Source organism: Coturnix japonica, chromosome 2, assembly GCF_054131305.1.
Source record: "Coturnix japonica strain WE chromosome 2, WE-NBRP24, whole genome shotgun sequence".
Lineage (NCBI taxonomy): Eukaryota > Metazoa > Chordata > Aves > Galliformes > Phasianidae > Coturnix > Coturnix japonica.
In genome coordinates, this window is record NC_140664.1 from 130,130,935 (window position 1) to 130,153,147 (window position 22,213).

Genomic DNA, 22,213 nt, shown 5'->3' on the forward strand with positions numbered 1-22,213 from the left:
CACCAGTTCTTTAATCTGCCAGGAGCTACTGTTATAGGAAGCATACGTAGAAACACTGTAACGAGTCAAAATTTGACAGGCTGGAAGAGGCAACTGCAGGGATGAAGACATGCAGAGGTTTGCCTTCGCAGGTACACTGAGAACAGACAGCCTTGAACAGCGACTCGAGGCACAACTTGAAAAAGCTTTCCTCACCTTCACACCAGCACAGTCTTCATAGTTTCCTCCTTCTACACCTGGAAACTGAATTCTACTCAACTTCTTAATACAGGAAATAAATTTATTCTCTTCGAAGATTCATTTCCACAATATTGAGCTCAGGGAAAGAAATACTGCAAATGAACCGTGATGGATGGAGATGAGCCACAGGCAGCGGCCAGTTCCAGGACATGTCCTGCTACCCAAGGCCAGCTCTGCCAGCAGCCTCCCATTCCCACTCCATCCGTGCACAGAACAGGTCTCAGCCCGTGCACTACCCAGCCGCCTGGCCTATCCTCAGGACACACAGCGGTGCATACATAAAGTTCGCAGCCTCCTAAGCAGGCATCCCCATCTTCAGTTTTGACAGGGCTGGATGATCCCACAGCTTAGCGGTTACAAAAATAATAACAACGCGGCAGCTCTCGCTTTTAGGGAGGGCCGAGCGGGTCACCTCAGGGGTGAGCGTGTTGTCGGCAGCAACACGCAAGTAACAGCTCAGGGCCCGGATCGAGGAGCCGCAGCCCTCGGGGAACCGCTGCCGGCCACGGGGGTCGCAGCGGGAGGGAAGATGGCGGAGGTAGCGGGGAGGGGGCGGCGCGGCCCCGCACTCACCTGTCAGCCCCAGCGGGCGGCGGAGGAGGCGGGGGGGAGGAGGAAGAGGAGGAGGAGGAAGGCGAGGGCGGGAGGGGAACGGCAGCAGCGAGCAGCCCAGCCGCGCTCCGCCAACGACGCGCCTAGCGGCTGAGCGCAGACATCCGGCGGGGGGCGGAAGCAACGCGCGGCTCCCGCTCGCCGCCCCGGCGCCATGGAGACCGGGCCCGCCCCGCCCGCTGCACCGCGATGCGATCAGCGGGATCGAGCGGCGGGTACTGCCAGGGGTGTGTGCACTGACAGCACGAGTACTTCACACTGCATCAACACCCTGAGCAGGGAGGGGGCAAAGGGCCGCCCCAGCGCCTCTACGTGTGGGGAAACGTGCATAAAGGCTGAGGGAGTTGGGTTTGTTCAGCCTGGAGAAGAGAAGGTTGCGGGGTGACCTCATTGCAGCCTTTCAGTACCTGAAGGGAACTTAGACCCAGGAGGGGAGTAAACTCTTGGAAAGGGCTGACAATAGCAGGACACGGGGAAATGGTTTTAAGTTGAAAGAGGGAAGATTTAGGTTGGATGTTAGGGGGAAGTTCTTCACTAGGAGAGTGGTTAGGCCCTGGAACAGGCTGCCCAGTGAGGTTGTGGATGCCCCGTCCTTGGAGGTGTTCAAGACCAGGTTGGACGGGGCCCTGGGCAACCTGATCTAGTAAAGGTGTATGTTTGGTGGCCCTGCCAGGCAGGGGGGTTGGAACTACATGATCCTTGAGGTCCCTTCCAACCCGGGTCATTCTGTGATTCTGTGATCTGTGATAAAGCACTGCTGGAATTCCTTCGTTTTTGAGATAGAACAGCCGGGAAACGCCAGATCCGTCATTCTCGTTTGTCTGCAGCGTGGCAGAAACGTGGAATGAAGGGCAAGTGGTGTGCTCTGCGAGCGGGCTGCTGGCTTTGAAGCGTACAACTCGTAATTGAAATGGGATTAGTTCCTCTGGTGATTAACGCTCAGAAGAAGCCTCCACCTCACATTCCTATTCATTGCGGCGCATTATGAAAGTCAAAAGAGGCCTCTGCCTAATTATTTCCTCTCCTCCCTCAGATGCCAGCAGCCTCAGAAGAGGTCTGTGGAAAGGCCGCAGAACATGTGCCTCATTGCGAGGGCTAAAATTAATAGCGCATTTTCTTTTCATGTCCTTCCCAGCTACAACTGTGCCAGCTGATCTCTTTTGTCTTCTTTTCGCCTTTCTACCTCCTTTTGTGCTCTCATGTCTTAATTGTATCGACACAGACCAAATCCATGTGGTTTAGCTACATAGGAGCATCGTCACTGGAGGCTTTGTTCCAAGACAAGACGCCCAATGGCTTGAGGACTTCCTTTTTTTCCCCCTATTCCCTTATTTGCAGTGCCACCAAAGGGAGCAGGAAAGGGAGCAAAGAAAGTATCTAAATAGCTTCAAGGAGAGGCAGAAGAAGATGGACAGGAGGGAGAACGGAGCTGTCTGGGGTGGGACACAACCTCAGTAGATGCCACTGTTAACCACTTTGAATCCTCTCTGTAATCATTGAAATTGCAGTTATCTCAGCCAATTATCTGCTATCTGTCATCCAAATCACAGCTGAAGCCCTCAGCGATTCAATCCCTTGCTAAATGTTTAAGCCTTGTTATCCCTTACCAAAACCACATCATCCTAATATAATACCGCCATACCATTATATTTTATGGAGGAAGAAATGGGGGGGAATGTCCAGAAATCACACATGAATCCACCTACAAGATTTCCCTGCAGTAACACCTTCCCTGCAGTCCCTCTCTCACTCTCTAACAGCAGGGGGCAATAAAGATAACACCATTTCTCTCCTGAAGAAGCAACGTGAAATACCACAGTAAGGAAATGATGCTTAAACGATTTCTTCCTCGACACGGGCCAACTCTCACCTAAAAACCAGCAGGCCTCATATGGATGCAGCCACTTGTTCAAGAGAAACGTGTGGCAGTGCTATCACAGCAGCCCTGTGACGGGCTCAGTTTTGATATGCATCCCAGGGGTAGCAAGGCACTGTTTTGTCTACAGCAGCAAGTGCAGAACAAACTGCTTTTCACAAACGACTTGATTGATAAAAAGGACACTTAGAGAGAGAACAATACAGGAGCCTAGAGAAATAAGGGGCAGGATTAGTCGGCAGCTCTACTTGTTTACTCAGGGTTGGATCGAGAATGTGTGATATAAGGTTGCAAAAGCAAGCAGGAAAAGGCAGGGCCTCCAATCCAGTGCTCAAACTAAAAGAAAGGAAAAACAGATCTAGAGGAGAAAAGCACTGTACACAGTGAGAAAAGCACATTTCTTCCTTCCTGTAAGAAGCTTCTTACTAACTCCTGGCTAAATAAGCCGTTTCCTATATTGTTTATCATCACCTTATGCTGTGCAGGAGCATCCAGAAGCTCTCTATCATAACACTTTCCATCACATAAAAGCTGTCTGTCCTCTGAAAGAAGCTAAAAGCAACACGCTCTCCTGAAAGAGGTGTTTTAAGAATAAAGGGCCAAGAGAACTGCAGTCTGTTTTAGAACAGGGAGGTGCTACCTGCCAGAACTGATGAAGTCCAAACTGGTGTTGGCTCTGCATCCTTCAGACAAGTATGTTGTGAAGAGCTATGACTCTCTAGAAGGATTCCACAGGGAGATCAGGAGCTGGGATAGCTCTGTAGCTAAAAAGAGCAAACTGGCAGCCTTAAGCTTTAGAACAAGTGAGCAGCAAGCTTAAAGAAAGGCAGACTGGATGTGAAGGATGGAGAAACAATATATTTTCTTTGGCAAGAGTAGAACTGAGGACAGGTTTATTCCACAAGTCTGCGTGTTGTAATTTCAGCTCCAATGCCATGTTACTCTGCACTGATTTATTCTGTAGTTTACTGCTTTCTAGTTTAACTTCCCGGATAATTAAGGTGTTCTGCTCCAGTTTGTTGGGTTTGCATTTTAACTGAGCAGACAGTGAAATTCCATCAGTGATTTGCAGCTGTTTGGATTTGCAGGTGAAACGAGAGACTTCCCAGCAGCAAAAAGAAACTGCTTTCTCTTTGTTTCCCTTCTTGGGGCTGCGTTTGCAAACAAGCAGCAGACTTCAAGAGATGCATAAATTCAATCGAGTCTTAAAGAAATATACGTGTCACTTGATGCAGGTTTGTGTTTATGCAGGGTGGAGCAAAACTTGTGAGGTTTCAATGTAACGTATATAATTACAAAAGCCACGATGGTTTATTTTCAACACAAATAGCTCGTTTGAAGGCACGGGGCAAGGCTGGAGGAGGGGGAATGAGTGAGATGGAAGATGATAGAGATGGCATCAAACACCTGATCTGAAAGAGTCTTTAATGAAGAGCTTGGGAGGTCTCACTTGTCTGCTCTGCGATAAGGGCTTGTTTTGACTCTGCTGTCCTTTCTGGCTGCTCTTTTATCCCTTCTTATCCACTGGGAACTGTGACATGTTGCTCCCAAACATCAGTACAGGTGAAATACTTTGCTTTTCCACCCAGAGCTACAGACAGCTGTTTCTGACAGGTTCTAAAATGCTTTAAGTTCTCAACAGCCATTACTACAGAAGAAATCTCATCCTGTACAAACAGTCTTCTGGTGTGCCTCCATTGTATGGCCTGATAAATCACACAGCTCCCAGCCCCAAAGTGACCCCATAGAACCACCCCCCTCCTCACACGCCATCCCCGCCGCGCCGCCATGACAGGGCTGCGTCTCCGCCCCGCTAGGCGGGCTCTGGTTAGCGGTTTCCTCGCTCTTATTGGCTGCCTCTCTGCTATTCCCTGCTCTTATTGGCTACACCCTCCACCCAGCCGTGTCACGATTGGCTGCGCTCGACGCCTCACTCCGCATTGAGTTAAAGCCGCTCCTCCCGGCCGTCCCGCTCCGTAGTGGGGCGATCGGGCGATGCGGTGACGTCGGCGAGTCGGCGCTCCGCTATTGGCGGCGGCGGAATGACGGCCGTGTGGTGCGTGCTGCGACGGGCCGGTGCCGTGGGTTGGAGCGGGACCGCCGGCCTACAGGGGCGGTGCTGCCGCCTCAGCGCTTGGGGACACCCAGAGCCGCTGCCGGCAGCTGGACGGCTGTGTTCGGAACCGGCCGTGAGGTGAGGTGAGGTGCGCCGGGGCTGTGCTGTGCTGGGCGGCCTAAGAGGGATGGGATTGGGATAGTGTTGGAATGGGGTGGGATGGCATGGGATTAGGATTGGGAAGGTGTTGGAATGGGATTGGGATTGGAATGGGGTGGGATTGGGATGAGATTGGGATTATTTGGATGGGAATAGGACTGGGAATGGGATTGGGATTAGGGTGGGATGGGTTTAGGACAGGATGAGGATTGAGGTTGGGATGGGGATTAAGATTGGGATGGGGATTAGGATTGGGATGGGGTTTGCATAGGATTAGGATGGGATTGGGATGGTGTTGGGATGGGATTGGGATTAGGATGGGAATAGGACTGGGAATGGGATTGGGATTAGGACAGGATGAGGATTGGGATTGGGTTGGGGTTTGGATAGGATTAGGATGGGGATTAGGATTAGGATGGGATTAGGATTGGGCTGGGGTTTGGATAGGATTAGGATGGGATTAGGATTAGGACTGGGTTTGGGTTGGGGTTTGGATAGGATTGAGATGGGATTAGGATTGGATTAGGATTGGGGTGGGATTAGGATGGGGATGGGATGGGGTTAGGTGGGAGTGTGCGGCACGGTTACACAGAACCTCATTGCTCTTCTCTTGCTCGCTGCCCTCAGCAGAGCCCGTGAGATCGTCACGATGCCCGAGGTGAGCACTGACCACCTGGACGAGCAGCAGGTGCAGCTCCTGGCTGAGATGTGCATCCTCATCGATGAGAACGACCGTCGGATCGGGGCGGACACAAAGAAGAACTGCCACTTGAATGAGAACATCGACAGAGGTACGGCATTGTGCCCTGTGCCCAACCGGGTCAGGCCGAGCTTCCTTACCGGGCACCTTAAAGCCCACCTGGTGCCACCCCCTGCTGTGAGCAGGGCTGCTGGGGCCTGTCCAGCCTGGCATTGAACGCCTGCAGGGATGGGGCAGCCTCAGCTCTCTGGGTGGGTGTGCCATTGCCTCACTGCTCTCTGAGTAAAGATCTTTGACCTAACATCTAATCTAAACTTCTCATTTGGCTTAAAAATCATTCTGCCTTGTCTTACCACTGTCTGCTCACGCAGAAAGTCAGTCTCCTCTCTGTTCAACACGGCAAAGTGCAAGGTTTTGCACTTGGGCTGGAAGAACCCCAGGCACCTGTACAGGCTGGGAGGAGTGGTCCTTGAGAGCAGCTCGGCAGAGAAAGGCCTGGGGGTCCTGATGGACAGAAGACTCAACATGAGCCAGCAGTGCGCTCTGGCAGCCCGGAAAGCAAATGGGATCCTGGGCCCCATCAGGAGAGGGGTGGTCAGCAGGGATAGGGAGGTGATTGTCCCTCTCTATTTGGCTCTTGTGAGGCCCCATCTGGAGTACTGTGTCCAGGTGTGGAGCCCCCAGTACAAGAAAGACATGGAAAGGGTCCAGAGGAGGGACAGGAAGATGATCAGGGGGCTGGAGCACCTCCCCTATGAGGACAGGCTGAGGGAGTTGGGCTTGTTTTTTAATGCCTGAAGAATTTAGAATTTAGTTTAAATCAGGCAATTCCAAGCCTTACATTTTCTTTTCATATGAATCTTTTCTTCCGTCAAACAGCTTTCTGTTTCTTTTTCTCTCTAGGTTTATTGCACCGAGCATTCAGTGTTTTCTTATTTAACACAGAAAATAAACTGTTACTGCAGCAGAGGTCAAACGCTAAAATTACGTTTCCAGGTAAGCACTGAAACACGTTGCACATGGAATGTATTGCTTTAAATCAACGTTTTAAGGTATTCCAGTCTGATTTTGCAGCGTAACTCCTGCAGAATATAACATAACACTCCGAAACCTTTGCAGAGGTTCCAGCATTTACTGATTTGGGGAGGAGATACTTTTAAGAGCTTGGGATGTGCATTTATTGTGGATGGAGCAACATAATGAGAGCAATAGCTTATCGTTATTTATGCTCTTGGGAAATTATTGCTCCTTGACTTGTCTGGTCCTGTTTATGGTAAGGGTGAATGCCATACACTCACCTGTCGCAAGACATATTTATTGACATGGGAGAAATTGCTCTGGTAGATGTGAAGAGTGAGTGTTTTAATTCCTCTGGTGAAGAACAAAGCAGTATTTGGTAGAGACAAATCCAGAGGTATGAATGGAGAGAAGAAGAAGGGGTAGAAATATTCTCCTTTTCTTCTGACCATCCTCTATAAATGAGAAACAAAAATGAGGTGCATTAATTGGCTGCTCTACATCTCAACTGCTTTTGCAGCAGCTTATAGTGGTATATATACCATGCACTGATAGAACCTTCTTGCAGATTGCTTTACCAACACTTGCTGTAGCCATCCGCTGAGCCACCCACTGGAACTGGAAGAAAATGATGCCATTGGAGTTCGGAGAGCAGCACAGAGACGAATGAAAGCAGAGTTAGGAATTCCTATGGAGCAGGTAAAGGAGGAGGGGGGTTCTTAACAGCACTAAGAGTCTTCACATCTGGCAGGTGTGAAATCTAAAAGTGAATTTAACTTTAGAAATGCAGAGGATTTGATGAATTGGAGCATTCTTCATTTATATTCTGGAGCATCAAAAGCTTATCGTACCAAATGGTCTTTTAAAGTATTGTGCTATTCACACCAAAAGAGACAAAGACCTTGAAGATCATCACGTCCAACCGCAGCCTAACCATAGTACCCTAACTCTAACAACCCTCTGCTAAATCATATCCCTGAGCACCACATCCAAACGGCTCTTAAACACATCCAGGGATGGCCATTCAACCACCTCCTTGGGGAGCCTATTCCAGTACTTAACTACCCTTTATGTAAAGAAGTGTTTCCTAACATCCAACCTAAACTTGCCCCGGTTCAACTTGAGGCCATTTCCCCTTGTCCTGTCACTTGTCACCAGTGAGAAGAGACTTGCCCTGCTCTCACTGTAAGCACCTTTCAGGTACTGGAATTGGGTGATAAGGTCTCCCCTCAGCCTCCTTTTCCCCAGGCTAAACATCCCCAGCTTCCTCAGCCTCTCCTTGTAGGGTTGATTCTCCAAGCTCTTCATGAGCCTTGTTGCCCTTCTCTGGACCTGCTCCAGTACCTACATGTCTTTCCTGTGCTGAGGTGCCCCAAACTGAACACAGTACTCGAGGTGAGGCCTCACCAATGCCAAGTACAGGGTCAGGATGACTTCCCTAGTCCTGCTCACCACACCATTCCTGATACAAGCCAGGATGCCATTGGCCCTCTGGCCACCTGGGCACACTGCTGGCTCATATTTAGCTGACTGTCCATCAGCACACCAAGGTCCCTTTCCATCTGGGAGCTTTCCAGCCACACCTCCCCAAGCCTGTAGGGTTGCCTGGGGTTGTTGTGACCAAAATGCAGGACCTGACACTTGGCCCTATTGAAATGCAAGCCATTAACCTTGGCCCATCGATCAAGTCTATCCAGGTCCCTCTGTAGCGCTCTTCTCCCCTCAGGCAGATCAACACTATGTAAACAACTTTTCTCATAATTTTTTTTTAAGAAATGCATTACAATTGTACACCTGAGAAAATAATTTCCTAGGAAGTATCTGGTAATTGTGCTGTGCTGCCGGGCAGTTCAGTTGCTTTGCTTTGCTGCTGGTCCTAACGTGTGTTTTGGTTGTAGGTTACTCCGGAAGAAATCTTCTATCTGACACGGATTCACTACAAGGCCAAGTCTGATGGGATCTGGGGTGAACATGAGATAGACTACATCTTATTTGTGCAGAAGGATGTCACGCTGAATCCTGATCCCAACGAGATCCAGAGTTACTGTTACGTGACCCAGAAAGAACTGAAGCAGCTTCTAGACAAAGCCTCGAGGAACGAAGTGAAGATTACTCCCTGGTTTAAACTAATTGCAGAGACCTTTCTTTTTAAGTGGTGGGATAACTTACCTAACTTGAACAAATTCGTTGATCATGAAAAAATACACAGAATGTAAATAGTCGCAGTGAGATGCTGAAGGCTGGAAGTGATGTCTGTGTGGTGACTTGTGACTCGATTGCAGGGAAAATGGCCCACCTGAAGCATGGTTAATAAGTGACTTTAAACAGATGGTTGTAGCAAGTGATTTTTTCCTGTCTCTTCACCTCTTCTTCCATTCCAGTAACATAAGAAACACCCTTGATTCATCCTTCTGTTACTTCATGTGATGCTAAAGAACCCTCAGCCTGCGTGTACCCAGTTTGCACTTACTGCCTTACATAGAGGTGTGCTATAAGGGGGTTTGGGCGCTTCCTGCCCAGCTCCTTCGGCAGAGATGGTGCATTTCCAATTTGATATCACTGCATCTTCCATAATGCTAATCACAAAACCATCTGAGTTCTGTGCTGACGTGCCAGAACTAATCTGTGAAGAAAAACAGTGAGTTCAAAGCGAGCAGGACTGTTTTAATTGCAGAACAGATCTGTCTGGCTGCCGTACTGTGTAGTTAATCAGATGTAAAAGCTTAAGTAATTGGATCATCTGTGTGGACTGAATTTCACTTTGGGCTGCTACAAAAAGTTGTTACAGCTTCAGGTAATAAACACTGATTTTTTAATTAATTTTTAATAATTTGTTACCCATCCCCTGCCTGTTCAGTGAGCAAATACTGCACATCGCTAATTAAAAAGTAATGGTTAATTAACCCACATGTAGATGGGAGGTAGCTACCTACTGACCAGAGCCTGTCCTTGGAGAAGGGATGTGATGTGTGCTGGAGAGTCTTCATCATCTTACATGAAACAAAGGCAGCTTGGGACAAACTTTTTATTGACACACCTGATTTCTTCCCATTGTCCTGGAGAACTCAAACCTTCTGAACTCATTCAGTCTTAATTTTAGTTGACAGAAAATCTACTGGAGGGGTAAGAGCTGAACCACGGCCACCCCATGTGGATTTCTTAAGTTCATTTCTCTGAGTTTTCCTGATGAAATGGGATATTCCCCATACTGGTTCCCTTTATTTCTGAAACATGATTTTAAGTAAGTCTGTCTGGTGTGGGAGTAGATCTAACTCTTCTGGTTTGTTGCTCATCCCAGTTGTGTCCACAGTTCTACGCTTAAAGGTTTTGGGGTCAAGCTGTTGTTCGCTGACCTGAAGCAAAGAATGGTGGAGGAGGCAACAGCAGCACAGCATAACAGCTGTCTTGAATTTGGTTTCATCAGCTACACCACTTAAGTAGACTCTTTTGAATACCTTTGGAAACACCTGAATTACTTTTACATGTTCTCTTAAGGCTGACTATTAAAAACCATTATCCTAAACACTGGGGCTGGGCTTTAGTTATTTCTAGACGTGTGCACAAAATGCTGACCAAGCACTGAAGTGATACGGCTGGGAGTGAACAAGGTGTAGTTTCATTTTAATACAAGTTCAAATGGTCAACTTGGAGCAAAAGCTGGGAGAACAGCCCATAATAGAAAGAAAGCAGAGTTTTGCCAAACAGTTCTTAAAATCCTGTGAACAGTTTTAACACACTGAACTTCCTTGCAGCACAAGTATTTTTAATTACAAATCACATGAATTAGATGAGGGACAGACTACAACTAGGAGTCCATAAAGGTACAGGCAAACTGACACCTGAACACTCCACAGTGCTGATTTTGGCTGGGTTAATTTTCTTTGTCACTAGCTCACAGTGCTGTAGTTTGGATTTGTGATGAACAAGTGCTGACAGCACGATGATGTTTATGTACTGCTGATCTGAATCAAAGGCTCTTCTGTTTCTCACACTGCTCTGATCTTTGGATGCTGAGGAAGCACAAAAAATGGGGACAGTGCCAGGGCCACTGGGCCCAAATAATCAAAGGGATATTCCATAGCACGGGGCCTTGTGACCAGCAATAGAAGCTGAGGATTAAGGAAGAGGAGGGGGAAAATCCCATACCATGGGGCACCACCCTCAGCAATGAAAGCTGTGGGGGAGATGAGAAGGTGTAAAGAGTTACAGCATCTGTCTGCTCCTGTTAGTGACCATTAATGATGGAGTGCACTGCTTTGATGGAAAGGGCCTGCCAGTGGGAAGCAGGGAATTCATTCCTTATTGTGCTTTACTTGTGTGTGCAGCTTTTGCTTTTCCTACAAAACCATCTTACCTCAACCCAGGAGTGTCATTTTTCAAGTCTATTTAGAAAACAGCTTCTGCCACGGCTACTGATAAACCTCTCACCATCCTACTGACTCACTGAGAACTCTCCCCCCTCTGAGCTTCAACTATCTTGCCCATACCACAAATGTGTGCTTTTGTTAATATTCTCCATTACTAAAAGGGAAAACGGGACCAGAAATCAGTTGTAATAAATGTATGCTTTAATTCAGCAGACTGCTCATCTCCTCTGTGTTTTACCAGATTTCCTCTTTCCAGCCAGCAGATGTTTTGGCTTGGTGTCAAAGATGTGTCTGTCCGCCTCTCCTTTCCTGCCCAGGCGATTCATTTTCTTTTGAGCCTTCTTTGCCATAGTCTTCACTTTCTTCACCATCTATTTAAAAACAAGCATACAAACGTGGTGAGTGGAACTCAGTAACTCAGGTAACTAGCTTTACCCCTTTAAAGGAAACACAAAGGATTTTAGGACCTGAAGTAATACTTCACATAAGCGACCATCTGCTATTCTACAACACTGTATGACACTAATCTCTCTCAAAAGCAAACAAAACTCTTCCCCAACACACTAAAAATACAATCATGCTACGCCTGAAACTCCTATCTTATTAAAGGTAGAGCTCTACTAATTGGTTATGAAATGTATACAGTTCTTATCTTTCTTTCTTCATACCTAACATTTGAAAACATACTTTCTTAGTATCATTACATCTTACTGTTAAGAAAGCTTTTTGTTTTTAAGAACAGAGAGGTTTAAGGATCAGAAGATGAAGCTGCCAAGAGAGATGAACTCTCAACAGGCACAACTGTATGAAGTTTCCCAGAAACCAGCTTAAGCACAACAGTGGTGTATTATTTGCTGTGAAAGGTAATTAACTGTAATTAACTCTAACAGACCTTTTCATCGCGCAGACCAGAGACATCCCGTGGTGGACGAGAGGAGCTGCGACTGCGTGCCACAGATTTCGGGGTTTCAGACTCATCACGTTTACGTTTCCTTGTAGCGCTACGAGACCTTCTGGCATAATGGGCCTGAAATCCAGAACAGAACTTGGGTTATTAAAACCAGAAACCATCAGCTCAGATACTCCATTTCTAATGAGACCAATAGGAAAATAAATCAAAGCAGGAAGTGAAATGCTGCAATACAATGTCAAAGGACTAATGGTTCTTTAGGATACTGAAAGACAAAAAGATGTGAAGTTCCACAGCATCATCTTGTCAGCTGTTGGTCATTGCCTCACAGCAATATTCAAGCCTTAGTGAATACTGCTGTATTCTTTCCAAATTAACTCCTGTTTTATAACCCTTTTTTTCTCACTTCCTTCATAAGGATTAAAAAAAAGACAAAAAGGAAACCCCACAGACAAAGGAAGGGACAGCAACACTGAAGCAGTTCTGCAACAGCTAAGAAGCAATGAAAAAACCTGCTCTGATTAGAGGCTGTTTACAGGACTAAACCCCAAAGAACCATCACTGTACAGCATAAATATCAAATTCCTCTGCATGGAGATAGCAACTGAATCAACATGGCACATCAGCCCTGGGAAACACGAATGCTTACTTCAGATGTGCAGTGTTGACATTCCTTGTTTCCAAAGCCCTTGTTCAGTTAACAAAATCAAGGTCTCATGCTCCGCACAGCCATGAGACTGCTGGGTTTGCTGTACAAAATGGAGTAGTCCTTAAAACTGATGATAAAACAAAATGGCTCCCAAGGGCCTGAAGTACTTTGACAGTCTTATGTAAAAAATGCCAGGCAGGCTATCAAGACTTCAGTTATAAGTCACAGCATTAAGGAACTGTAAAAGGATCAGCTCGATCTGTCATTATTGCTGATTCTGACACAGCTGCGTCTCACCCAACAAAGCAATCATGAAAATCATTCAGCCAAATCCAGTTCTTGAATCCCACACATACAGCAAACAACCTGTAGCACAATGCAGTGCATATATACAGGAGCGATTCCATTCAAGTGTTAGTAAGGTTTTAGCCAGCACTAAAAAATGCCAGTATCGACTGCCTCCTATTTTCTCCTCAGCAGATTCCATCTCTCCCTTGTGCCAACTGCAATGTGCAATTCAAATGTCCTTGAGAAAAAAAGGAGTGGAACTGATCTCCTTCAGATGAACACAGTGTGAAATTAGCAGAAACTTACATCATCCTTATTAGTCATGTCAAGTCCGAGATCGGTCATTTCTTTCTCCAGCACCTTCCGCTGCACCTGTAAAAAGAATGAGGGAACTGTGTGTGCTTCTTTCTATTAAAGAAAGATGTTCTCACCTTACCCTTGTCTTAATATATACCAACCCCCCTCCCACCATCACACACACACAAAAACAGCAACCCAATTAAACAAGCTGAATTATGTCTTTAAAGAGTTTTTCTATAATATATACGGAATCTTACAATAGACTTACTCATATAACAGGAATTAAAAAGGCAACTCTCACTCATTCATTTTGTTTGGAACCCCCCCCCCCCGTAATTAAGTAGTTATCAGAGCTCTAAGGATCATGGAAGAGGGAGAGGGTCAAACATGAGAAGAACATCAGTGCCAGCACCCCCAATTGCTACACATTCCTACACAGTTACTAAACAACAGCAACTGCAAGGCTCTTTACTCACCTTTTTAGCTGTTCTGGGCATCCTTGGACCTCGAGTGTCTTTTTCCTTTGACTGCAGGATTTTCAGTTTCTTTTTCTCTCTGATCTGTTTTGCCAGCTGTCGGATTTCCATCATCTCTTCATCCTCACTTTCCGGCTCACTGTCATACTCTCCAGCAGCTTCTCTCAGCTCTTCTTCTTTCTCTAATTCTTCCAGTTTCTTAAAAGAGATGAAACAAAAATCAGTTCGCTCATCAGGTCTTAAGACTTATAATGCTCAGTGCCACTGTGCCACTTCTGGCAACACAACCTCAAAAAACCTCCTCTCTCTACATTTACCACGATTCTGAAGCTCTAACAAACCAGATGAATCCAACTGCCCAACCAGCAGGCTCTGCAGTCTGTGCTCACAACTTAAGAACCAGCATGAAACAAGAATGGGGCTTGTTACTACATAAGAATGCTGTAAATTGAGAATTCAGCCTATTTCCTTCCACATCACCTTCCAGCAGACAGAAAGTCAATGGCTTAATTTTCTTATTATTAATAACACATTTTGATAACTAAATTCCTTCCAGCAACAGTCAAAGAGTAAGGAAATATAACTTCCCCTGCAAACCTCTGTTATGATAAAATCAAGCAGTTCTCCATTCTGAAACAGCATCTTTGCTCACACATAAAGCAGCCTCCTTTCCCACGGCAATCGCAGGCAGTGTGAAGAACTGGTTTATAAAACATTACTTTTATCTACGAATATCCCAGCTTAGAGAAAAATAACAAAGGGATGAAGAGGCAAAGAAGTGTAAAATGAATGACTGAAAACTCACTTTCATTATGTCTGGATCGATGTAATCAAGGATATTGTGACCTTGCCATATCTCTGGAATCTTATCGTACTTTTCCGATGCATTCATTAAGTCCCAGTATTCTATAAAAAAAAGAATGTTAATAAAGAGATAATTTCAAAGCAGAATGATCAGTGACAGGAGACAACACAACACAATAGAAAAAAATCACATCCCGAAGTAGGAAACATTTCACAGCATCTCTGACATATTCATAAACCCTTCCAACCCTCTGCCTGCTGCCAAGGTCTGTTCAGGAATCACAAAGTCCAATGCATCATTAATGAGACACCACTAAATAAAGTGGGAAAAAAGAGAAAACACATTTTATGTCTGTGACTAAAACAGGAACCCACTCAGAAGCATCAGAAAACAAAGAGTGGGTGAACGTCACAGGTTGTGGAACAGAAGGACTACAAAGGTGGCACTCAGTTGAAAGGAATCCATTTTAGGTTTTCTCCAGTCAGACCAACCTTTACTGACCAGCAATAATACCGACTTCTGTAATTACTTACTCTGAAGATCCAAAACATAATCATCTCCCATTTCGAGTTCAATATCTCTCTCCTGCAAAGACACACATCATTTCATGTAGTTCCTAATTGTAAATCCACGCGCCACCATCAAGTATTTTAAAACCACCTGCTGGTTTCCTAATTAAAAGACACCACTTACTGTTTTCCTCTTGGGTGTATCCACTTCCATGCGCTTCTTCCGCGCTATTGCTCCCTCAGGTATAAAAGGCAGCCGCTCCTGAAATTAAAACAGCAATTCACCCCAGGAAAGAGGAAAAAAGAAAAAAAACCTGTCAGAAACAATTTTATTTACTAACACGGCAAATCAGAGTTTTAATGTAACGTATTTCTAGAGGAAATGAAGCACCAAGCTGGGAAACCCAGCAGCAAAGTCAGCTGTAAATTAAAACAACCCAAAAAGCAAGAAAATCTCAATGTATATTTCATTAACGTGTTAAGACAAGAAAGAATTCTAATTCTATTTAAATAAAACTGGAAAATATAATACAGTGTAAACATGCAGCCTACCTTGTTATCTCTTTTGGCTGGCATGGCCAAGTGTAGCCTATTCAACACATCATTCACTTTATTTCCTTTCATTTTAGTATCCACACGATGAGCCAACAATCTGTCACAGGCCTGAAAGTGCACGAAGCAACATAAGGTAAGGAATGAAGTCATCCTGATATGACAAGTAGCACAGCAAGCTTTAAATCTGAAATAAGTAGCTTCTATCTAATCTTCTGCCTCACCTTTCTAGCTCTCACGTATCAACATATTTTATATAACAAGCACCACAGAACATGCATATGGTCCTGTTTAGTTGGCATAACCAGTATTTTATAATGAGCCGACAATAAGACAAAGCAACAAGACCCTAAAAACCTCACTGAAAATGTCACGATTTGCATTGTGCTAGATATAATCCATTTCCCTTTGCACCCAATGTGTTCAGTGTGCTATTAAGAACACCACGCAAAAAGCTTTTAGCACAGCTTAACTGACAGTAAAAGCTAAGCTCAAATTTAGCAGATTTAGGTTAGATAGAAGGAAAAAGTCTTTTACAGTGAGGGTGGGGCAGCACTGGCACAGGCTGCCCAGAGATGTGGTTGATGTCCCAACCCTGGAGACTTTCAAGGTGAGGCTGGACCAGGCCCCTGGGCAAACTGATCTAGCTGTGGTGTTCCTGTTCATTGCAGAGGAGCTGGACTAGACAGCCCTCAGAGGTCCCTTCCAGCTCTTGTTGGAACTCTTGTTCTATGATTCCCCTATTCCTTCTGAATGAAGTTGAGAGAAAAGAGACATACTTCTGTTTTAACTTGCATCACACCTTCTTCAGTCAGGGTGCTCGTCTCTATCACAGAAAATCCTTCTGCTTCAAAAGATTCAAATATTTTCTGAAATAGAAATATTACCACAAAAGATTACATTGTGCCCATTGCTTAATATACCATTACACCAAGGACTGAAGTTTTAACCCAATGTCAATATATGCAACTTGTTACTGAGGAACCTCATTAAAATGTGTTTCTGAAGAGATGGCAGGAACTTTACAACCGCAGTTCTATTTAACCTGTTGATTTGTAAGTAAATAACCACTTCCAATACAGCACATGTGAATAAAATAGAAAAAGAGATGGAGAGAAAACACAAGCTGCACGTGTCCTTGAACTTGTAGATACAAAGGAACTGGCCCTGTATACAGAACTGCTGCCCAACAGGAGCTCCTATTAAAATCAGCTCAGCACCACCATCAGTCTAGGGCTCATTATCTCTAAGTTACTGAAACAGTCGCTATTAAACAGTTACTCAGTATTAATTCCAACTATAGCAGTAATTAAAAGATCTCACAGTGTCTGAGATTGCTAAAACTGCTAAGGAGCTGCTTTCAGTTTGGTCTTTACAAGACTCTGCTAAGTCTGCATAACAAAGTGCAATTGTATACACCAAGCATAAAGGTCAACACTTGGGAAACTACTTTCCAGTACACTGTTAAATAGTTAAATTAAGGACAGGTCATGTAATTTTTCTTTGCTCGACCCAAGTTCTGCCAGTGCATTCATGGTGCACGCAGCACTTCTGTTAATTCTGGAAGAAAAAGGGGTGGGAACATCAGGCTCACCCGGCTCTCTTCAGGAAGTTCTTCAATTCTCTTCACATCACATTTGTTTGCAACAATGATAAGCGGCTAATAAAAAAGAAAGAAAAAACAATCACAATCCAAACTATCACGTTACAAAAAATACTGATTTTACAGAGAACGTAAACCAAACTTACCTTGTTAGCAAACAAAGGCTTGATATTTCTGAAGAGTTCCACTTGCTCCTCCAGGCTGTGCCCACACTGCTCAGAGACATCCATCACATAGAGCACAGCAGCACGCAGATGTGCGAGCGCAGTTATAGCCTGCATCTCAATGGTGTTCCTGTCCTCCAAAGGATGGTCTAAAATACCAGGAGTGTCTACAACCTAAAATTAACATAATCGATACACTGTTTTATAACATATTCTTGACTTCTTGTCCATATTATCATCTCAAGACTGCAGTATTCCTTTCAGTCATAAATAAGGCCATAAATGCGGCTAAATTGAGAATGTGGGAATGGAATAATGCAAAAACAGCGAGGTTACTGAGTAAGAAACACTCCGAGAGGCAAACAAGTACAGACAGCCCTGCCCCAAACTGGCTCTGAACTCAATACTGACAAGAAGGGACCTGGACTTACTCAAGCATTCCAGTCCCAATTCTTCCCCCAAACTGAAAATGCATACATACATACATGCATGTTTTTAGAACAGATTTGGACTACTGTCCCCATTTGACACATAGCAGATCTCACAGTGTTTCTTATCAAGGCACAAAAATGTAATTCAGGATGCAAAACAGCAAATTGTAACCGGTTAATCATGGCAAGAAAATGCAAAATGATTCCAGTTCTTACCTGCCAGCGCAGGTATCTGTAATCCATATGTCCCACAAAGAGAGATTTGGTGGTAAAGGCATATGGCTGCACTTCTACATCTGCTCTTGTAACCTTAAAACAAGATTTATCAGCACAATTACTGAATATTTCCTGAACTTGCAAGCTGTGTATCATGATCATAACTCACTGCATTTGCTACAGGAAAGCTAAAGAATGGTTATATGGGCTGTTTCTCTGCAATCATTCATCTGTCAGAAAATGCATTAATCACATACACACTAATTTGGGAAAGATAACAACTTTATGAATGGAACGTGCTTTAATTTCACATATATCCCTCCAGAAACTTCAGTCAGGCTCTACTCAACTGTATGAATTTGCTTCCCCACAGACCAGACAGTGCTATAACAACATCATATTTTATTCTACCTCAGCTAAATGGTACCTCAGTATCATGTAAAGAACAATCACGCACCTTATTTATAAAGCTTGACTTCCCAACATTTGGATAGCCACACAACAGAAGAGTTCTTGTATTGGGATCGATGGTTGGCAACCGAGACAAATGCTGTCGCACTGAAACATTTAAAAGACGCGTGAAGTATTTGTCTTAATTCACTTTTGAATGGAAGAAAAATTGATGTAAATGTTTAAACACAGCTCAGTCACATTGTTTAACTTTATAAACTGACTCAGTGATCATTTATGAAAATGCATTGTTGTCTGTTAACTCCTGAAGTATCACACAACAGAACAAGAAACGTTATTTTACACATGAAAACCACCCCATGTAGTTAGTCAGTCCATCATACCAAGCAGCACAGCCTGAGGTAAGCAAAAATGAGCCTGAAATAAGGACCACTGCTTGGAAACCATTTAGCAATAACTGATAATTATCTTATTAGAGGGCTGGAGTACCTCTCCTATGAAGAAAGGTTGAGGGAACTGGGCTGGTTTAGTTTGTAGAAGACTCTAGTAAGACTTCATTGTGGCCTGTCAGTACTTGAAGGGAGCATAGAAACAGAAGGGGGAACGGCTGTCTACATGGATTTATAGCGATAAAACAAGGGGGAATGGTCTTAAACTGAGACTGGGGAGGTTTAGATTGGATATTAGGAGTAATTTTTTCACACAGAGGGTGGTGACACACTGGAACAGGTTTTGCCCAAGGAGGTTGTGGATGCCCCATCCCTGCAGGCATTCAAGGCCAGGCTGGATGTGGCCCTGGGCAGCCTGGTCTGGTGGCTGGGGACCCTGCACATAGCAGCAGGGTCAAAACTAGATGATCATTGTGGTCCTTTTTAACCCAGGTATTCTATGATTCTATGATGAATTTTTCAGATATACGTACGTGAAAATAATGATAAACACAAGCATGGCTACAACCTTTAAGCAGGTACAGACATTCTGTAACGTTTTAATTTAAATTAAGAGAACTATTTGGTTGAAAATTGAATTCTAACTGTTTGGGCATTTGAGAACTCTTTCGTTTTTATTACCTACATTTCTGTACTTAACGCATTTATCTGCTTTAAACTGTTATCCTTTGTACGAATAACAACGTATGTTGTGTTCATATTCCTGTATTTTAGCACATTTATTACACAAACCTTGCTCCAAATATTCCAAGCTTTGTTTCTGCCTTTTGATAATGGTGCACATCCGTCCCAGAGCTGCACGTTTCAGCTGTTTGCAGCGGTAAAGAGAATCCCCGTACTTCATCAGGCGCACGTAGTCCTTCGCAACACTGCAGGGACAGCAAAACAGGGAGTGATGCAGCAACCAACCCCACAGGAACAGAACTGAAGGAAGAAACTTTCCTTACTTGTCAATCAGATTCTTGGCAATATTAATCTGTCCCAAAGCCAACTTGTAGTGATCTTTGTCATACAGAACGTTCATCAGATCGGCATAAAAAGGATGAATATCCTAAGACCAAAAAAAAAAAAAAGGACATAGCATTAACCTTATTTTCTTGAAGATGACAAACCAAACTGTTTTCATTACTATCTTGCCTAACAAAAATAATCCCCTTGGTCATTACATGCATAATTGTTAATGCTTTGACTTTTTTGCAGTGATGCCTTGGGCTGGCTTAGACCAAGCTTCCATTTTGTCTTTTGCACTGCAAAATACTTTCAGTTCTCAAATCTGAACTTTCCTCCACTGAATAATGAAACAGCAAGAAGCCTGCAGAAGCAATTTCTAATAGTAAATTCATCCTATAGCAGAAATACGGTGTTAACTCCTTCCTTTGTTTGAGTGCTAAATCACAGGCAAGACTGGATAATAAGGGTTTCTTCAATGTCCAGATAAACCCCTTGGCTTTCTGAGAAAGCAACACCTTCAATTCTGCTAGACTAAGTATTTTTAGCTATTTATGCATTTATGTGGAGAAATCTCATCATGAGATATTGAAGTGCAAGAGATATTTGCAGGAATTGCAAATTGTGAAGAGAAAAAGAGTAGGAAAAGTCAGGTGAAGGATTTAAACAGGTATACGAAGCTGCCCATACAGAAGTCCCAGTGGGCACCTGCACACAGCTGTACTTCACAGAATCACAGAATTATCAATGTTGGAATAGACCTAGAAGATCATCTAGTCCAAGCATTACCAATACTTCCCAGCTAAATCATATTCATCAACACAACATCCAAACGTTTCTTGAACACTCCCATGGTTGGTGACTCCACCACCTCCCTGGGCAGTGCATTCCAATGCCTGACTACCCTTTCCGAGAAGTAATACTTCCTAATGTTCAGCCTGAATCTCCCCTGGCGCAGCTTAAAACCATTCCCTCTAGTTCTATCATCGATTACATCTATCATCGATTACCTGGGAAGTTATGACCACGCACACCGTGTCAGAGTGCACCTGTAAAACCAGCTCTGATAGGGCTGAGAGCAATGTTCACATTGCTAACTGAAGTGACACTGTTGAAGAACTGAAGGTGCCCAGGGAGGTTGTGGATGCCCCGTCCTTGGAGGTGTTCAAGACCAGGTTGGACAGGGCCCTGGGCAACCTGATCTAGTAAATGTGTATGTTTGGTGGCCCTGCCAGGCAGGGGGGTTGGAACTACATGATCCTTGAGGTCCCTTCCAACCCTGGTCATTCTGTGATTCTGTGTGATTCTATGTGAAGGTGGGAGGTTGCACTTACATCCAGCTTGGGAAAGTCCGACAGGATCTGTGTCAGCCGGTCATGGTAGTTCTGCTGGGTGTATTTCACCTTCCTCATGTAGAAGTGCCGGATGCGATGGATCTGGTAATGCTTGTGAATGACGGTCGGGGTCTTGCGCTGAGTCTTCGACAACGTCAAATCGATGAAGTCCTACAAAACAAAGCAGCGCTGTCGGCTCCCAGCCGTCTCCATTGAACACAGCGATAAACACCCCCTCCCTTCAGGCGGAGGCCGGGCACTGACCCACACCCCGCCGGCACGGAGCGAAGTTCCCCCGCCAACACAGCACGGAGCCCGCTGGGAACCTGAGGGAGGGAAGGGGAAGGACAGAGCTCTCCTGCACCCCGTATAAACGTACCTTGGCGGACGGCACCACCGTGATCTTCTTGAAGTTGTAGAGCGCCATGCCGCCCTCAGCGCCACGCCACAGGAAACAGGAAGAGAGGCCGGGACAGAGACGGAGCCTCGAGTCTCGTATCGCGAGGGCTCGTCTGACTCCGCCTGCGTCAAGTTGTGTGATTTAAGAGCTAATTTCCTTTGGTGTTAAGGATCGGAGCACAGTGCTGTGGATGCCCCGTCCCTGGATGCGCTCAAGGCCAGGCTGGGTGGGGTCCTGTGCAGCCTGAGCTGGTGCCTGATGGAGTAGTTGGCAGCCCTGCCCTCTGCAGAAGTTTAGAACAGGATCTTTGTGGTGCCTTGTAACCCAAGGCAATATGTTACTGTACAAAAATGGAGGAAGCAAGGTGGGCTGGGAGGAACTGGTGTGTGAAAATAAAGAGATGAAACAGGCCCATAGCGTGTCAGCAGCCTGGGCAGTGTGTGTGTCTGACCACAGCTTCTCTTCATGAGCCAAAAGCTGTTTAGACCTGGAAAAGCCAGGCCCAGAAACAAGGTAGTCTGAGTGTCCAAAACCAGCTTGTACATCTTCTGCTGGCAGGCTTTCATGATGAAAAACTGAAAATTCTCTTCAAAAGTGTGGGCTTCCCCCCCCATCCCCCCCCCCCCCCATAAAGTGTGACATTTTCCCCTTGAGAGAATTTAGACACGTATTATTCTGTCACTGCACATTTTTTCTACAGTATAATAAGTTCAAATGTATAAGTTCTGCATTTCCTTTATT

At 45.0% G+C, this 22,213-nt stretch overlaps 3 protein-coding genes across 7 annotated transcripts in view; 1 reads left to right on the top strand and 2 right to left on the bottom strand.

The window, feature by feature from the left end:
* The window catches only part of WDR37 (WD repeat domain 37), a 34,938-nt gene extending 33,988 nt beyond the window's left edge, over positions 1–950 (bottom strand). For both annotated transcript variants that reach the window (XM_015853208.3, XM_015853207.3), the window contains exon 1: positions 814–950. The gene's annotated coding sequence lies outside the window, so the exon portion shown is untranslated. The remainder of the gene's footprint in view (positions 1–813) is intronic.
* Positions 951–4,811: 3,861 nt separating this feature from the next.
* IDI1 (isopentenyl-diphosphate delta isomerase 1) lies at positions 4,812–10,183 on the top strand. Of its 4 annotated transcripts, none has more exons than XM_015853101.3 (5): positions 4,812–4,927; positions 5,571–5,734; positions 6,547–6,639; positions 7,229–7,359; positions 8,559–10,183. In XM_015853101.3, exons 2-5 carry the CDS (start codon positions 5,593–5,595, stop codon positions 8,874–8,876), a joined length of 684 nt encoding a protein of 227 aa, XP_015708587.1. In that variant the 5' UTR covers positions 4,812–4,927; positions 5,571–5,592; the 3' UTR covers positions 8,877–10,183. The 4 variants fall into 4 exon arrangements, with proteins under 4 accessions (XP_015708587.1, XP_015708585.1, XP_015708582.2 ...); XM_015853099.3 differs by having other exon boundaries at positions 5,574–5,734; XM_015853096.3 differs by having other exon boundaries at positions 4,812–4,922.
* A 1,023-nt stretch (positions 10,184–11,206) lies between these two features.
* GTPBP4 (GTP binding protein 4) lies at positions 11,207–21,530 on the bottom strand. The gene is made up of 17 exons (XM_015853095.2): positions 21,452–21,530; positions 21,073–21,243; positions 19,738–19,841; positions 19,523–19,659; positions 18,388–18,488; positions 17,931–18,023; positions 17,266–17,457; positions 17,111–17,176; positions 16,296–16,385; positions 15,517–15,627; positions 15,149–15,226; positions 14,989–15,040; positions 14,456–14,556; positions 13,651–13,848; positions 13,181–13,246; positions 11,920–12,054; positions 11,207–11,398 (listed from the first exon to the last, which is right to left on the bottom strand). The coding sequence occupies exons 1-17, from the start codon at positions 21,497–21,499 to the stop codon at positions 11,246–11,248; spliced, it is 1,896 nt and encodes a 631-aa protein (XP_015708581.2). The 5' UTR covers positions 21,500–21,530; the 3' UTR covers positions 11,207–11,245.
* Positions 21,531–22,213: the final 683 nt, after the last annotated feature.

What these genes read in the sequence shown, in the direction of transcription:
- IDI1 (XM_015853101.3), top strand. Translation starts at nt 5,593, where the DNA reads ATGCCCGAGGTGAGCACTGACCACCTGGACGAGCAGCAGGTGCAGCTC. An exon ending in GAATGAGAACATCGACAGAG is followed by an intron (nt 5,735 to 6,546) that starts GTACGGCATTGT and finishes TTTTCTCTCTAG; the next exon opens with GTTTATTGCACCGAGCATTC. An exon ending in TAGGAATTCCTATGGAGCAG is followed by an intron (nt 7,360 to 8,558) that starts GTAAAGGAGGAG and finishes TTTTGGTTGTAG; the next exon opens with GTTACTCCGGAAGAAATCTT.
- GTPBP4 (XM_015853095.2), bottom strand. Translation starts at nt 21,499, where the DNA reads ATGGCGCTCTACAACTTCAAGAAGATCACGGTGGTGCCGTCCGCCAAG. An exon ending in AGCCTTTGTTTGCTAACAAG is followed by an intron (nt 17,177 to 17,265) that starts GTAAGTTTGGTT and finishes CTTTTTTATTAG; the next exon opens with CCGCTTATCATTGTTGCAAA. An exon ending in ATACACCCAAGAGGAAAACA is followed by an intron (nt 15,041 to 15,148) that starts GTAAGTGGTGTC and finishes GTGTCTTTGCAG; the next exon opens with GAGAGAGATATTGAACTCGA.